Source organism: Anopheles merus, chromosome 2L (genome assembly GCF_017562075.2).
Source record: "Anopheles merus strain MAF chromosome 2L, AmerM5.1, whole genome shotgun sequence".
In the NCBI taxonomy this organism is placed as follows: domain Eukaryota; kingdom Metazoa; phylum Arthropoda; class Insecta; order Diptera; family Culicidae; genus Anopheles; species Anopheles merus.
Window position 1 is genome coordinate 33,349,928 of NC_054083.1, and position 17,576 is coordinate 33,367,503.

Below are 17,576 nucleotides of genomic sequence, written 5' to 3' on the forward strand. Positions count from 1 at the left end.
AACCTATGAGGAATGGAAATGAAAGAGGGCCGAGAAGAAGGGGCGCGAACAACTTTTCTTCAATGGAATCGAAAATGTAATTTATTGCAAATCCACTTTTTCCCCCAAAATTACCTTAACGATGAATTTGGAGGTTGAGAATCACTTTTCCGTTAAGGTGCTCGTCAGCTGGCCACGATCTGGCCAACGGGAAAAGGGACACAATTCCACGAATGCTTTTTTTCTGGTAAATCGAACGATGTAAAAGGAAACGATTAATTTGACGATCGGGACACCGCGCTGGTAGGATTTTGGGGCCTTTCACTGAATTGAAGATAAAATAAAATGGCGTATGTTAGTTATGGTTATGGCGAAGGGTGGTGGGGGTGGGGATGCGGTAGGTGCAGGGAGGGCTGATGGGTAAGAAAGAAGCGGGGGGATGGTTGTGAAGGCGGGTGGGTGGTGTGTACGGTAAGGGTACAGGGAAGATGTAGGGCTAGGGGGAAGATGTGCGGTAAAATGCATTGATTTTGTTTCATTTTATTTTTGTATTGTATTAGCTTTGCTTATTTGCAATATTTATATTATAGATACAGTCAAATCAAACAACTGCCGGGTAATACAAATATTTGTTTGTTAAAAATAAAGCCTTTATTCTTAAAATTATGTGCCGCAGTAGCTCATAATAGTGAGCTAAACGGAATTGAGAAAAAATCGTCACTTCATTTTTGTACACATATATTCTTAAAGCCTTACTCTTTCCTTAGTACTCTTCCTCGTCTTCCTCGTCGTTGAAGGAAAGTTTGCTCTTTTCCTGCTTTTGTTTTGCCTTTTTCGCCTTCTTTTCTTCCGGCTTCGGTTTTGGCTTTTCCTCCGGTTTGTCCGATTTGGCTTTTCTCGCTTTGAACACAATTTTTTGGTTCAAATCAGCAGGTTTTTCACTCTCCTCTACAAGTGGTAAGACAGCACTGTTAGAGAAAATGGTGTAAAAGCCTTAAACTAATGAACCTTACCCTTGAAAGCTTGTGCAGCTTCCGCTTCGGTAAGATCGCCCTCCTTTACTACAACCACTTGCGGCTTTTCGTCTTCATTTTCCTCGTCGTCCGAGTCCGAATCAAAGTTTTCAATCGCTTCACGCTACGAAAGAAGGGGGAAGATGTTATGCATCCAAATTCGTTCCAGCCAATGCTGATAACTCAGCAAGGTGAAAGAGATTGCTTACCTTATCGTCGATCGATGGACCTTCCCGGTAGCCGATTTGTGCCTTCATTCGTTTAAGAAAATCGGGCTCGTCCGGTTTGATGAATGCTACATTTCGCTTCGGCATGCTGGGTGGATGGGACGATAATTAATCACTCGGAGGAACAAAAATCGGATGCAGTGGTTTCCCGCGCTGTGCAAAGGTTTTCCTCCGATCGTGTTGTTTACGAATGGGGCGACAACAACAAATGCTTGACAGGGCACGGTGGGATGCGGTTGGATATGCCATGGTACAACTTGTTGAGATGAAAGTTGTTGAAATTATTGATTTGGTTACATTTTGCCGTCAATTTGATATTTTAATTCCTTTTTTATTCGTAAAAGTAATTGCATAATTTAAGTTGAAGCTAAAACATAGCTTGGCTGTTCTACGACTTTCGACAAAACTGTTATACGAGTACAATTTGATACAAAATCCATTCCACATAATATCATCATAAATTCAGTAAAAATTAAATTAGTTCTGCAGTTTTTGCTCTCTTTTTTGTATATTCTTTGATGAATTATTCAAAAGAAAAAAAAAACAAACGAACAAACAAACAACGTTCGTAAATTGTTTTCGAAGACTTTGAAAATTCAGTTTGGTTTATACCGCTTGGCTCGAGTACTACAAATTTTTCCATCTTCACGGTGCCTGACGCCTTCTCGCGTGTAAACAGTTCCTTTGCCGTGAAAAAGGTGAAAAATCGCATCAAAAAGATCCAAAACTACGCTCCTTTACCTTCTCGCGCCCACCGAAGTCTCGTTGCACCAGTATCAAACGAAGCAGGGAAGAATAGTTCGCTGAATCATTCGTTTTTAGTGTGCATCTGAAGCGAGCCCACACACGCACATGAGCGTCCCCACCGCAGCCGGCAGGATGGACATGAAATCGTTCCTCCTAAGCTGGTGCCAGAAGAATGGCTGCGAGCCGGCTTTTGATGTGCGTCCGCTTGGGCCGAAGCACCGGCAACGCTTCCTGTGCGAGGTGCGCATCCCGGGCATCAACTACATCGGCGTCGGCAACTCCACCAACAAGAAGGACTCGGAGAAGAATGCGTCGCGCGATTTCGTCAACTATCTCGTGCGCATTGGCAAGGTACCGGAAGGGTCCGTGCCGCAGGACCCATCGGCACCGGCCGGTGGTACCGATCGGAGCGATGCGGCCGGACCGTCAATGGCGCGAGCACCGGCCGGCCAGGGTAACATCTTCATGAAAGGGTTCGTGCCGCAGGACCTCGGCCAGGCGTACCGGCCGTATGTGCCCTCGAAGGAGGACATCAAGCGCGAGCAGGACAACATGGAGGCGGCCGAATCGCTCGACGTGAACGCGTCCATCCACGGCAACTGGACGATCGAGAACGCCAAGTCGAAGCTGAACCAGTGGTTGCAGCATCACAAAATTAAGGCCGAATTTAAGTACACCTCGATCGGGCCGGACCACGCCAAGTGAGTACTAATGCGCGCCTGCTAACGGCCGTGCCGTGCTGGCCCGTCTCTGGACAACGAAACTCGCTTCTATCAGTTTAAAACCTTCCGGTGAATAGGAAGGAAACGTTTTAAATTGGTAGACACGAGTTTCGGCATGTATTATTGTTTTACAAGGCTGGTTTGGCTTCAGCTTGCGGCAGTGGTACCCTTTCTCGTCTCGACATTGCGTCAAGAAGGAGATGCGGGAGACGGGTGCTACCGTCTTGAGATGAAGCCAACCAGTCCCGTATGTTTCTGAGAGTTGAAATCAAACCACCCAGGCCCGGGGGTACAGTTTCGAATCATCGCAAACGGACACACTAGCTAGCGAACGATAGCAGCGAGCGCACAGATTCGAGCAACAGCGAGTAGTAAGGGAATGGAAAACAACCCCCAAAAAGACAGTAAAACTAAAGATGTAATCATTTGCAAAGTAGATTCAGAGGGAAGCGCGATGGATAGAGTTTGCAAATAATTACATAGAAATCAAACTGAACATCAAAATGGCCGCCCTCATGATGGGCAGTGTCTCCAACCGAATTGCAAATTCCTTCCCTTTCTGCTTCGAACTGCTGCGCTTGTGCTCATCGTGTCGCGTATCCTTTTTACTCAAACTGTGTAGCGTGCGCAGCAAAGTCAACGAACGACTGCTGTGGATGCTTTACGAGATGATTTGAAAATGTACCCCGCAGGCTTTCACGATGATACTGAGCTCGGAATTGGTAAGTTTTTAAGTAAGCTGAACACAACTACACCACATGAGTACACGAAGAATAACCAAACAAATAGTTTATTTTGCTGAAATTAGTGCTTCTAACATGTGCTAACTGTTTTCGTTGTCCTTCCCGGCGTCCAGGAGCTTCATAGCCGAGATGATCGTTTATGTGCGAGAGCTGAACCGTACGATAACGGGCCGTGAGTCCGGTTCGAACAAACAGTCGGCGAGCAAATCGTGCGCCCTGTCCCTCATACGGCAGCTCTACCATTTGGGTGTGATTGAAGCGTTTACCGGATCGCTCAAGAGCGCTACGTAAGTAATGTTGGGCGTTCAAAGTGCTGCTGAAGTACCATTAACTTGTTTCCACCGTCTCCCCAGTGCGTCGGAGCAGTTGGCCGCCTATCCGGTGAAAATTTCCAACCAGCTTGCCCAGCGCGTCCACGAAACGCTCCTGGAGATGGGCGTACAACCGGTCAAGGTGAACCCGGCGGCGGACAATCCGAAAGAAACCGTCAGCCTGCTGCACCCCTCGGACGATGTGCACTTCAAGCCGCAGTCGACGAACCTGCACCAACCGGCGTCGGTAATCTCGTGGTCACCGCCGGTACCGAACTGGAACGCCTGGCTGGGGTGCAACATCGACGAGGGCTACCTGGCGACGGCCTCGCTCGATCAGCTGAGCGAAGATTTGCTGAACGAGAGCAGCAGCCGGCTGAAGGACGACATGGAGCTGCAGAAGAGCATGCGGACGCGCGAAAAGCTGCCCATTTCGGCGATGCGCAAACCGATCATGGAAGCGATCAACGAGCACCCGGTGGTGCTGATCCGGGGCAACACGGGCTGTGGCAAGACGACGCAAATCGCGCAGTTCATCCTGGAGGATTACATCAACTCGGGCCAGGGCGCGTACTGTAATGTGTGCGTGACGCAGCCGCGCCGCATCAGTGCGATCAGCGTGTCGGAGCGCATTGCGAACGAGCGGTGCGAGAATTTGGGCGTAACGGTGGGGTACTCGGTGCGGTTCGATTCCGTGCTGCCGCGCCCGTACGGTTCGATACTGTTCTGCACGATCGGGGTGCTGCTGCGCAAGCTGGAGGGCGGGCTGCGCGGGGTTTCGCACGTGATTGTGGATGAAATTCACGAGCGCGATGTGAACAGCGACTTTATACTGGTCGTGCTGCGCGATATGGTGCACACGTATCCGGATCTGCGCGTGATACTGATGTCGGCCACGATCGATACGTCGCTGTTTTCGCGCTACTTTGGTGACTGTCCGGTGCTGGAGGTGCCGGGTCGGGCGTTCCCCGTTGAGCAGCTGTTCCTGGAGGACTGTATTGAGCTGCTGAAGTTTCGCCCGTCACCGCCGGAAGGTGGTGCGGGCCGGCGCAAACGGGGCAAGGATGGGGAGGACGATGGCGGGGATGGTGGCGGAGAGTGCGATGCTGATATGCCGGAGTGTGGAAATCTGAACGAGGTGATCGATGAGTCGAAGTACTCGCCGCAAACGAAGCAAGCGATGGCCATGATGATAGAGGCGGACACACCGTTCGAGCTGATAACCGCGCTGGTCGACTACGTCGATCAGCAGGGCCGGCCCGGGGCCGTGCTCGTGTTTCTGGCCGGGTGGAACATGATCTTTGCCCTGATGCGCCAGCTGCAGCCGCGGCAGAATTTGGTCGTGCTGCCGCTGCATTCGCAGCTGCCGAGGGAGGACCAGCGCAAGGTGTTCAACCACTACGGGCAGCGGCGCAAGGTGATACTGGCGACCAACATCGCGGAAACGTCGATCACGATCGACGACGTGGTGTACGTGATCGATACGTGCAAGGCGCGCATGAAGCTGTTCACTTCGCACAACAACATGACAAATTATGCGACCGTGTGGGCCGCCCGGACGAATCTCGAACAGCGTACGTGTTTGCGGGGGAAGAGGGAGAGAAAGGGGGAAAAGGGGCGTTAATTATTTATTTATTTATTTTCTGTTTTTTTTTTTCATTCGCACAATAGGTAAGGGACGTGCTGGTCGCGTCAGTCCCGGTATGTGTTTTACGCTCTGTTCGCGCGCTCGCTTCGCCAAGCTGGAGGAAAATCTTACTCCGGAAATGTTCCGCACGCCGCTGCACGAGCTTGCCCTCAGTATCAAGCTGCTTCGGCTCGGTGCGATCGGGAAGTTCCTGTCGAAAGCGATCGAACCACCACCGCTCGATGCGGTAATTGAGGCGGAAGTGTTGCTGAAGGAAATGCGCTGCCTGGACGAGGAGGAGCAGCTGACGCCGTTCGGACGGATTCTGGCCCGGCTGCCGATAGAGCCGCGGCTCGGCAAGATGATGGTGCTGAGCACGCTGTTCGGGCTGTGCGATACGCTCACGACGATGGCCGCCTACTCGGGCACCTTTTCCGAAGTGTTTTTGCTCGAGCTGGGCCAGCGGCGGCTGATGAACCACCAGAAGGCACTCAGTGGCCAAACGTGCTCGGATTATGTGGCGATGCTTACGGCGTTTGAGGTAGTGGGGGTGTGAAATGCAGTTAGTTTTCCACGGATTTGTTTGTCTAATCAAAATCGCTTTTCCGCAGATGTGGAGCAAAAAGCGTGCGATCGGCGAGGAGGCGGAAATGCGCTTCTGCGACTGGAAGGGGCTCCAGATGCCGACGCTGCGCTCGATCGCCGAAGCAAAGAAGCAGCTGATCGAGAACCTCTGCCTAGCCGGCTTCCCGCAGGACACGATGATGCCGCTGCGCTTCGACAGCGAAAACCCCGACCCGGACCTGGAGATGGCGATGGCGCTGCTGTGCATCGGCCTCTACCCGAACGTCTGCTACCACAAGGAGAAGCGGCGCGTCCTCACGACCGAATCGCGCGCCGCCCTGATGCACAAAACGTCCGTCAACTGTAGCAACGCGCCGACCACCTTCCCATACCCGTTCTTCGTGTTCGGCGAGAAGATCCGCACCCGGGCCGTGTCGTGCAAGCAGATGTCGATGGTGACGCCCATCCATCTGCTGCTGTTCGGCTGCAAGAAGGTGGAATGGTGCCACGGTTCGGTGCGGATCGACAACTGGCTCAACCTGAACATGGATCCGTGCGATGCGGCCATGATACTGGCGCTGCGGCCCTGTCTGCAGGAACTGTTGGTGCGGATATCGGAAAACCCGGAAAGCACTACCTCGCTTGATGGGAAGCACGTGAAGCTGCTGCAGGTGATCAAGGAGCTGTGCGCGTTCAGTGCGGGCGACCACGAGATCGAACGGCCGAAGGGGAGCACGTTCGGGCAGGGCGTGCGCTCCCACCAGCCGAAGGTGCCGCGGATGGACGAGGATGACGGTGGGCGGGGTAACTATGGGCGAATGGGGGGTGGTGGTGGTGGTGGTAACAGTGGTATGTACCAATACGGAGGGAATGGTGGCAACTTCCGCGGTGACGGCAATCGTTACGGATCGGGATATGGAAACGGTGGCGGTGGTGGTGGTGGCGGTGGCTACGATGGTGGTAGCCGGTCCAACTTCCGGTACTTCAATTCGGGAGCAAATCCCGGCAACTCCGGAGATGGATATATGCGGAGCGTTGGTGACAATGGTGGCCAGTATGGTGGTGGCGGTGGAAACTACCAAGGATCGGGATACGGTGGCAACAGTGGCTACCGTGGAGGGTATCAGGGTGGCAACCGGGGTGGCTATGGCGGTGGGGGCTATGGCGGAGGCAACAACAATTACGGCCGCGGACAAGGTGGATGGTAAAAGTTGGTAAAGCAAAATGATTGAGTTGGGAAGACTTAAGTAAGGAATTAATTTAATCTGAATTTCACAGCATATTAGCAATAAACATACATAGAGAAGCGCTATGTAGCTCTGAACCGGTGCTGCAAAATGTCATCAACATCACGAGATCACGAGATTCACCAACAAAAACAATGAACTTATCCAAGGTAGCTTGATGTTCATTGCTGATACTCATTGAAGGTGCATCATGACATGCCGAACACGACGTGCGAGTGCTTCAGTCAACCAGCGATTCTGTGACTCACTAGCTAAGCTTAATGCCGTCACAAGCATAATCATTAATTTTTCTGGCTGTGAACAATGCTGCCAAATGCCACTGTTTCAGTCACCAACACTCACGACGAACAAAGCTCAAATCAGTTCACGTACACAACTGAAATGATCAGAGGTATGACTCAATTGGTTGGTGGTCCAATCATTTGCTTGATGACATTTTGTTTATTATCCAACACTTGATCACTCACTTGGTCATGACATTTTCTGTCAGTGATATTCACGACATTCTTGGATATATACGGTGTGTGGTCCCAAGTAGCAAATTGATCATGCATTCTCGTTCTCTATCTCCCATGAGTTTCGGGATTGTCACCGACTGAAATAACAATAACAAAACATGTGATCGTCCCAACAACTGTTTGTGTCTCACATCTGATCATCACAGTAGAGCTCGTGACGATGAAATTATTTTGTTTCAGCTGGAATTTGTCAATCCTTGCAACCGGGGGACGGTCCATTTCAGGCTTGAACCCATGACCCATGGGGGCATTGGTCACATGCAATTGTTTTGAGTATCACCTCTATTTATCACAATAAAGTGCGTGACGCTGACATATACTGTCAATGTCATAAAAAAATCTGACTGAAACACAATATGACATTTTGCAGCACTGCTCTGAACTCCATTTTAGAAACCATAATCATAAGCTCATGTAAAGCTTTTCCGCTGTAAAACGTAATCGAATAAACACGTAACAACACAACACAAGTTTATTAGCTATAGTAAGTGGTCTTTATTATTTTCGCTTACACGTGCTTACATGCAGTGGCAGGGTTATAAACGTTAGACGGATTGGCCGACCGTCACGGGCCCCGTGGATGGCCATTCCAGCATACATAACAGTAGGTAGAGGTGTCTCGTTACTGATTCTAGTACTACGGCAGCGATTCTACCTCCTCTTCCCGTGTCAAAGGGCCCTCGACACCCTACAACCCGCCACTGCTTACATGTTTGTTCCTTGTTCCGGAGTCGTCGTTTGTTCTTCGTTCGTTTGAGTAATGCGTGCGTACACTTTTTTTTTCTTCTGCGTCGTCTTTTTCATTGCTTCATTCCTGTACAGGGTTAGGATAAAATGCTTGTCACGCAGCGGGTGCGCGTGTTCTAAAAAAAAACCCCGGAGTGGACGGGACCATTTTTTCGATTACATATTGCTCCACTCCGAGAGTGCTGCTGGAGCGGAAAAGCTCCCCACGACACTCGAATATAAGCTCCTAAGATATTGGCACTTTTTATATGTCTCCCTCCAACCTTCTCTCTCTCTCTCTCTCTCTTCTCTCTCTCTCTCTCTCTCTCTCTCTCTCTGTGTTACAGTGTGTACGCGTGTTCTAATGCTAATGCTTCCTCCATTGTGTGTGTACATTGTGCATTGTGTGTGGTTAAACCATCCCAAAGTCCGTCATCACCTTGGCGGTGCCGTTGTTGCTGTCCGGTTCCGCAGACACCGCCGCCGGCCCCACCGTTTGCGCCAGCAGTCGCGCATCGTTCTTCAGCCGCATCAGCGTCTGCTGCTTCTCCTGGTTGATGTTCAGCTCTACCAGCGTGTCGATGCTGTTCAGGCTCGCGTCGCCCTGCAGGATCTTCTGCGCCGCCAGCGAGGTAAAGTTGAAGCTCAGATCGGAAAGGCTCGGAAACTCGTACATCTCCTCCAGTGCGAGCGGTGCCTCATCGCGCACCCCACCCCCGGACCCCCCGTTTAGGTAGCCAAACCGGCGGTCCAGCTCGTCGTAGTGCGAGTACCGCTTGCGACCGTCCCCGGTCGGCGTCCCATCGCTTCGCTCCCGCTCCGTGCCGCCGTTCTCCTGCACCAGTATCGTGATCTGGGCCGCCTTGCTGTCACCGTTCGCCAGCAGGTTCGGTTCGCTCGACACCGAGAGGCTCTTTTTCTTCATCACGATCAGGCCACTGAGCGGCTGGGGCGATGGGATCGTCCGCTTGGGCAGATCGTCCTCGTCCGCCAGTTGCTGCTGCTGCTTGCCGCCGTGATGGTTCGAGTTAAGCTTCTTGATCTCGGAGTTCGAGCGGCGCAGGTTGCTCTGGAGCCGCAGGCCCGTCCGCTCCTCGTCGTAGGTGGGGGACGTTTTCTCCACCGCCAAATCGCCGCAGATGTTCTTGCTGTCGTGCTGGATGTTTTTCAGCACGTTCTTGTAGAAGAAGTTGACGGGGGGCGGTTGGGCCGGTGCGGTCGCCATCGGTTGCAGCGGTTTGCTGTTGTTCATGGTGCTGTTTTTGTTGTACTTGTTCAGCTCCGGCGTGGTGCCGTTCTGGTGTACTACTGGGGTGGGTCCGCTCGAGGCTGGTGGTGGTACGGAACTGGCCCCATTGGTCGTCGTCGTCGCAGTGTCACTGCCGTTCAGGCGGAACTGAAGAAGCGATTCACTGAGCGCGGTTAGATGATCGATCGGTTTGGCCAGCAGTCCGGAGGTACTGGCTGGGCTTTTGGACGCTCTTCCGGTGGGTGAGTTGCCCTTCAAACCGGCCGTATTGGTGCTCGTGTAGCCGAACGTGGTCTCGAAGCATTTGTAACTATTGTTGGCCTTGGTGGTGGATGCGACCGCTGTCATGACGGTTGTCACCGTGCCCGGTGCAGCTGGCGATGCTTTGGGCGTTCCATTTTGCGAAACACGTGCAGGACTTCCGGGCTGAGAGCCACCCGAAACCGGTGGCTTGGTGTCGTTGTTAATGTACAAGCCGGAATTCTGCTGCTGCTGCTGCTGCTGCTGTTGAATGGCCGTTGTAACGGTGGCGGACGAGACGTGCGATTCCAGGCTGGAATGGGTGCTGGTGCGCGTCGACGACAGCTTCTCACTGTCGAAGCTGGACGGCCCGGACGTGACGTACGTCATCTTGCCACTGTCGATGCTGGAGGGCCCGCTGGCAATGCCCAGGCTGCGACTAGTTTTGTGCTCCACCCGGCCCGGGCTGTTGTCGCTGCTGCTGTGCAGCTTGTCCGCCGACGAGAGCTGCTTGCCGCGCGACACCTTGTAGTAGCCCGAGCTGGCCGGCGTCGAGTGGATCGAGCGGGGCAGGCTGCCACAGTAGTACGAGCCGGGGCTTTTGCCCCGCCGGACCGGCGAACAGTCGCGCGACGAGATGAAGAACGTCGACTCACTGGAAAGGTTGCGCCGGTGGTGCCGGCGCCTCGGCAGCGACAGCGATCGCTGGCTCACGTCCGAGCTGTCGTAGAAGGTGGCGTTCAGCAGGCGTGACTTGATTGGAAAGTCCTGGAAAGGGGTGAGTGAGGCTTTAGCATTTATGGTATTTGGTAGGAAGTCGAAGGAACGCTTACCAAATAGTCCGTCGTCTGTGTGCCGACGCTGTGGAGGTGGGTCGTCTTGGAGTTGAACCACTCCGGGGGCGGGAACTGGGCCGAGTACGTTTCGATCTGCTTCGTCTTGCTCTTGGAGCGTGTGCTGCGCCGGAAGATCCGCGACAGGAGGGACTGTGATGAGGTTTGCTTTTCTGAATTTGGGGATTGATAGAGATGTCAGTAAACACATAATCGAATCGATTCTAATGGAGTTCGCTCGACTTACTCGCATCCAATGGGGAGGGCGACTGCTCCGGTGCGGCTAGTGGTGCCGCCGCCGCCTGCGTTCCATCCTTCGCGATCGTTTGCGCATAGTTTTTGGAGAGGCTTCTCGTGGAGGCCGACCGCTGGAGTCGCTTGGACGAACCGAAGAAGCGTAAACTATGGCGCCGTTCGAGCGTTTTGCCATTGTTCGGGAAGGAGGCACTGCGCTGCTTGCTCGCCGACCGGGCGTACAGGATCTTATCGTTCGGGTTGCCGCCACAGATCACGTCGGCCAGGTTGGTCTGGATGCACTGGTGGGTTTGGTCGCCGGCCCGCACGGTCGAGATTTCACCGTACAGGCTGCTCAGCGCTTCGTGGCTGCTCATGAGCAGCGTTTTCGACTCCTTCGTCGGGCCGTTGCCGTCGAGATCGACGCCCGGAAAACCGGCACCGTACTCAAGCGCAGCGTTCGTTTTGTTGCGTCTTTTTCTGTTGTGCGATTGGAGGAGAGAAGGGATTAAGTTGATGCTGGGGAAAGGGGGTTTGATAACAAGCAGTAGCGACTTACTCTGGCGTGACGATAAAGTATCCTTTGGATGTTTGGTAGATTTTGATTTCCTGCATCAGCTGCACGAGCGTATCGTAGATGACCTCTACCGATGGCTGCTGCATGTGGGTAAACCTGGGAGAGAGGGTTAGGGAGACTATAGTACGGAATCTGCGGGGAAGAGGTACACACAAAGGCTGGACATACCTCGAACGCAATCGATTGCGTATGTTCTCGATGGTGGCGGACTGTCCTTGGGATGTTAGCTCCATGATCACGTCACAGAGTGCCTCCGTCAGTGGTGTGAACTGTGTCTGTACGATCGGGGTCACGATACAGTCATCGATGTCACCTGGAATTGGGTACGGCAGAGAGAGACGTTGGTTAGGCTTTCGGGAAGGCTATTCGGTACTTTATACAAGCTTTAGGTCATCCGTATATACCTAGACCGGCATGATCGCGTGTAGGTTGGTACATTAAAGAAGAAGAACAAGTGAAGTGATCGTATCGATCAACGAATCGCAATAAAGTATATTATTTTAGCACTCTCTCAATTTTCTGGTTTCTCCGATGAGATCATTGTTGAGATCTTTAGAGTCTTGATCGTGGCTTTTGTATTGATCTTTACAAGAGCTCTTCCCCATCATGATCGTACTTTTCAGTGTATCTACTAACCCCTGGGAATCACAGAATTTCAAGAAATATGAAATATATCGCATATTGCATCGTGCTTGTGGATCTTTACAGACATGTGTTCAGGGTTATACGGGCGGAGCAAGCAAACGATCTTTAGGTGGTGCTGAGATGGAGATGTACAGAAAGATGCAATGATCGTCAGGAACATGTTATAATGAAGCTCGTATCATGTTCGGTGACTGACTCAGATCAGGTGCAGCCCACCATGCCGTTGCTATGGACCGATCACCATACCATGGCCAACTGAAATGATCCATGCAGCTTTTGATCGTCTAGTCCAACTGTTTTGTATTAAAGATTGAAGATCTTCCTGACAATGAATGCTCTTTTTTTGAACATTCCTCTCCTAGTTCCTTCCTAACTTCCGCAAAAATATTTCTCGAAGCGTTTCATTAGAGTTAAAAGCAATTAGAAGAATATCACTGGATAGTCACAACACAATAGATCTTCATCCTTCTTTAGTTATTTAAAAAAGAAATGTATACTCGATTTAACTGGATCGGCATCGCTTTAGATGCTGCTTCAATTGTTTGGAGCATATGTAACATTGTAATACACTAGACAGGCCATGCTTGATTAGCAAAAAAATGGTTAATCTTTTCTATTTGTATTCATGCGTAATTACAATGATTGCATCCATGGAAAACGGATTCCTTCCACTGTACAATGTTTTCGGGACCCACAATTTCAACGGTCATCAACAGTTAGTGTCACTTTCGAATTGCACAAACCACCAAACTCCCCTCACTGCGCTAAAGTCCCGACCGATCCATCCATCCATCCATCATCATCTGTGGTACGGTGCCGCCGCGGTCGCATCCATCATCCGGTAACAACTTCATTAGCCGCACCGAAACAGTGATCATATAAACAAATTTGTTGATTTACTGCGCTTACTTTTTTGACGGTTGTTTTGTGTTTGTGTGTGCGATGGGTTGTTTTCGTCGCCGGCGCTTGTCCAATTTGTGTGGCGTTTTCCCCCTTGGCTGCTTCTGCACTTACTCACCACACGGGTTTTACACAGTTTTCTTGTGCTGTAACTTTCCCTCGCAGTTAACAAAAAAAGGGATTCGTCTGTGTCCGGGGAGCGTCGGATGGCGAGGCTTGTAGCGTTTAGCCTCGTGACACAACCCAAACACGGAACTAAACAGATGTTTGGGGCGGGTTTCCGGCTACCTTCTAAATCGCTCGAGTGTCACCTGCTAGCGGCTGCCGCATAGACGATCGCTTCCATCTTCAAGACGGAGTAAATGTTACTAAGGTCAAAGCGAGATCGTCTAGGTTGTTGCATTATCCACCCTTCACTAGTGGAAATTAGTGATCACTAATTTCATTGCCTTAAACCAAACCGAACAGCAAGAAGCCGAGGATCGAGGATCACTTAATTCCTCTGTTCAAACATCCGAAGTAGCGCGATCAGGTAATCGGATTATTTCTTTCTACCCGCAGCCCAAAGCATCTCTTCAAGAGTGAAAGATCAACAGCATTTCACTCAACAGAGGAATCGTTTTCGATTTACTCGCTTAGATAAACGATCATCAAACAGTGCACCTAGTGTGACCTCCGGAGCAACCTTCAACAGCAGCAAAAGCATCAGCAGCTGCTACTTACTCCAAACGGGAACAGGGAAGCAGCGGCGAGAGCTGGAAGATTTTATTTGTTTTAATTTTACACCCATCACTGCCCGTCACTGGTTGAGCACAACTCCGGCATAGGTTGGTGGGCTGGGTCACACCAGAAACCCTGGCGACAACTTAATTTCTCGTGATCTCGTCAGCATCGGGACGGCCTCGGAAGCGAGAGTGACAGTAGCGAAAGGCGTCAATCGCAGGCGGTTCGTGAGCGAAAGGGAAATTTCCCTTCGGTTAGGCCCTTTTTTTTCTTTGTTGTTGTAGCGTTCCCCGGCATGTTCCCCTGGAGCAGCCTGGGAATGCGCGTGACAGACGCGCGTTCGCATCCGTTCGGCGTGTGGCGGTGGTGCGTATTTGGAAGGTTTTGTCGACGGACCTGACGGAATGGTGGCTATTAGAAGACAGGTGTAAGTTCCTGTGTCGTGTGCGCCAGGCATGCGTGCCATTCGTGTATGCTTTGCGTGAATTAGTTAGTAAGAGTGACGAATTTCTAGACCTCCTCTTGACCATTTTATTACTGGAAATGGAAAGTTTTTATCAGCGCTACTGTAACCTGATACATCTAGCCCTTTTTTGTGTGTTTTTTGGGGAGGACAATTTGATTTTATTTGATTGACAGCAGTTTAACAAATATCGCATAGCTTCGGGGCGAGTCTTGGAGGTTACATTTTGGGAGGCGGGAAAGCAAAGTGAATGAATGCATAGAGAATTAAGTAACGAAGAAGGCAATCGGTGGTCGTAAAATGAACTCAGCAACACGGGAGGTTGCATCAGTGATAAGAATTATGCAGCATAAATACACCCGCCCCATGAGGATCGCGTTACGCCTTCGATTGAACCGATCGGAGCGGCTTTCGGAAGGCCACTGTGAAGCGTACCGATCATATTGATGCGTTATTTGTCGCATTAATTTACCTAATCCACTCGGATGATAAATATTTATCGCCAAAACATCACTCCATAAGCCCGTCTTATCATCCAAAATGGACATTAAATTGTAGTTCTAGTAGAGGCTAGAAACTCGCGATCGTGCCGATGATCTCATCGCCCAGCTGTGGCTAAGGCGTGTGTGTTTGTTTAAATCAAAAGGTCACTGTGAGAAATTTGATGAACACAAAATCTATTTTCAGTTAAATAAACTAACAGAGAAACCTTTAAAGATCATATCTATTATCAGCTGGAGCTGCTTGTTCGGTGAAGAAATCCTCGCCCACTAAACAAACGCTCCGTTGCTTGTACATCCTCCTCACGTTGACAGACAAACTTCAAACTGTATGGCTAACGAGCCGCCTTTTTCTATGTTTGCCACGGCCCAATATCGAGTGTGTGTGTTTCTGATGGGATTATAAAGGCATAAATGTCGATTGTACTGGATGATCGTAAAACTCTACCACCTTAACGTAGACGAGCAAAGCCATCGTGCCGATCTGGCTAACCATAAAATGTGTCCGGTTGTGGTTGAATCGAATTATTGGTTTCGTGTCTTGTCGTGTTTCCGGAATCTTCAATTTGGGGTTGTAGGTAGTTATGCCAAAACAAAAAAAAAATTGGTCCCATATTGGACACGCCATGCCAAATCCCAAAAACGGCATCCCTATCCTTTGGATTCTTATCACAAAGCGTTTGGGCAATAAATTGTGTGTCCGAAAAGTGCCCACACAATCGGCGTGCCGTGTGACGCATTTCAAACAGCGTTTGTTTTGCCACATGCTGTACCTTATATTCTCCCCGTTTTATTTCAAAACTTTGGTCGATGTTACTTACCTACGGAGTTGATCAGATAGGTGGCCGGTGGTTTGAGGACGCTGCGAGCGTAGGCACTGCGGATGATTTCCAGCGCACACGGTTCGGCCGTTATCAGCAGCATGCCGGGAGAAATGTGTCCGAGATACTTCAGGACCTTCGTGGCCGCCGCCAGCGGTGCGTTCCACCAGCACTGAAGGTTAGCTGAGAGGAAATTCTGTAATGATAAGAAAAGGGGGAGAAAAGAAAGAAAAATATCATTAGTACGATGAAAGCAAAAGGGATGTAAAGTATTTGTGTTAGCATTGCTGATGTCTTATCTTGCACTAGCTTGAAGATCAAAAGAAAAGCCTCAAAAATACCCCAAAGTCGTAATAAAATTGCTTCCGTTTTGTTTACATTCTTTCACTCCAGCAAGAAAGGCCTAACCTTAACACAAGCTGGCAGTTGCTTAATTCCACCGACCACAAGCAAATATCATAATCATAGGCGTCGATTGCTGCATGCTGCCGATGAAGCCCAGTTCCACCCAGACTACCGTTACGGAGTGTAACCTTTTAAAGGGCTCGCTGCGGTGGCCACGTGCTCGAACATAGTCCCGAAGAAAGGGCACTCTCTGAGCGTTGGATACCCGCTGCGAAGGCCCATTCGTGTACATTCCACAAATATTTTTCCGTCGCCGAGGTTGTCCAATCGGCCGAAGCGGCCCGAGCCAGACACACGCCAGTCGGAAACCGTTTGCCAGGAAATGAAGATGATGTAATGGTTAGAATGATGGGGTATGATTTGAATTCATAATTCCGTTTGGTAGGGTGGTACACAGGTCACACTGCACACGGTAGCAGCATTGGCCAAAAACAAAGGGTGATGCTATGAATTGACACCCCGGTTTTGGTATAGGGCGCCTGGAAAACTGGAGGGTTTAATAGTTTGAATGTGCCTGAAATTGTTTGCCTGTTGATATATAGGGTATATAGTTTTATCTAAGGTTTTCATATTAAATTAGTGTATTTAATAAATGAAAAGTGTTTCAATATATAAATGCAATCAAACTTTGCTTAAAAATTGATATTAAAATCTTAAACTATCTGGTATTTGCTAGGTATTTACTCAATAGTATGGTAAGTTTGTGACGGTGCTACTCAATTTCTAGGTGACTACAAACTCTGCCGTACTCAGCAAATTGAACTGGACTCAATACTCATAGTGTAATACCAGGAACTCGAAACTATATCGATTAAGGAAGTGATACGAAACCTACATCGATCCAGGAACACCTGGAACAGTTCCCAAGATATCATATAGAAGAGAATAAATGTCTAGAATTGATATCGAGCGTACTTCCCTCCTAGCTTAGGATATCGAGCATGCATTACGTTATGCGGTCCTACGCGGACATGTCAGGCTTCTGAGACTTATTCGTAGGAACCACACATAGGAGCCGATGCATCTGTCAAATAAACCATAGAGCCGTGCACGACTCATAAATTCCATGGCACGAGACCTATTCTAGGAACCGAATCTGAGCCTATGACAGTCTTGGAACTGGTAATGATTCTTAAAAGAGGCCTGGAACTGATTTCGTACTTAAATGAAGTTTAAATTAAACCGGAACGTAAGTTGCTCTTAAATTAACCCAAAAGTTTAGTAGTTTAGAAACTGATTCCGAACCTATGTTTGTCTAATAGTTAGTCGTGAACCTTTCCAGATTTAGGTACTGATATTAAATCTGTTGCGTTCCAGAAACCTGTCTTTACATTCCAAAATTGATCCACAAAAAACCTTACCGAATTATGGTTAAAAGCTGGAAATCATACTAAGTTATGATTATTATTGTGAATTCAGTAATTAAATCAATGCAGAAGTTTTGTCGTCTACAATAATATTTAATTCATAAACAAAAAAGAAACAAATTACATATGTACAATACTTGTTCAGTTAACCTTTTTGTACAGAGTTGACTAAAATTCCCCATCAAAAAACCCATC

The 17,576-nt window shown here is 49.7% G+C and overlaps 3 protein-coding genes across 8 annotated transcripts in view; 1 reads left to right on the plus strand and 2 right to left on the minus strand.

The window, feature by feature from the left end:
- Positions 1-728: 728 nt before the first annotated feature.
- Positions 729-1,434, minus strand: LOC121592894 (uncharacterized protein KIAA1143 homolog). Its single transcript, XM_041914765.1, has 3 exons — positions 1,202-1,434; positions 993-1,116; positions 729-927 (listed from the first exon to the last, which is right to left on the minus strand). Exons 1-3 carry the CDS (start codon positions 1,304-1,306, stop codon positions 743-745), a joined length of 414 nt encoding a protein of 137 aa, XP_041770699.1. The 5' UTR covers positions 1,307-1,434; the 3' UTR covers positions 729-742.
- A 421-nt stretch (positions 1,435-1,855) lies between these two features.
- Positions 1,856-8,168, plus strand: LOC121591528 (dosage compensation regulator). Of its 2 annotated transcripts, none has more exons than XM_041912138.1 (5): positions 1,856-2,667; positions 3,545-3,718; positions 3,785-5,316; positions 5,414-5,910; positions 5,981-8,168. In XM_041912138.1, exons 1-5 carry the CDS (start codon positions 2,072-2,074, stop codon positions 7,139-7,141), a joined length of 3,960 nt encoding a protein of 1,319 aa, XP_041768072.1. In that variant the 5' UTR covers positions 1,856-2,071; the 3' UTR covers positions 7,142-8,168. The 2 variants fall into 2 exon arrangements, with proteins under 2 accessions (XP_041768072.1, XP_041768073.1); XM_041912139.1 differs by lacking the exon at positions 1,856-2,667 and adding an exon at positions 3,317-3,410.
- Positions 8,169-8,177: 9 nt separating this feature from the next.
- Positions 8,178-17,576, minus strand: part of LOC121591529 (mucin-17) — an 88,845-nt gene continuing 79,446 nt past the window's right edge. For all 5 annotated transcript variants that reach the window (XM_041912142.1, XM_041912140.1, XM_041912141.1 and 2 more), the window contains 6 exons: positions 15,610-15,805; positions 11,726-11,870; positions 11,540-11,653; positions 10,994-11,460; positions 10,747-10,919; positions 8,178-10,681 (listed from right to left, as the gene is read on the minus strand). In XM_041912142.1, coding sequence (XP_041768076.1) covers positions 8,837-10,681; positions 10,747-10,919; positions 10,994-11,460; positions 11,540-11,653; positions 11,726-11,870; positions 15,610-15,805 — 2,940 coding nt within the window. In that variant the 3' untranslated portion in view covers positions 8,178-8,836. The remainder of the gene's footprint in view (positions 10,682-10,746; positions 10,920-10,993; positions 11,461-11,539; positions 11,654-11,725; positions 11,871-15,609; positions 15,806-17,576) is intronic.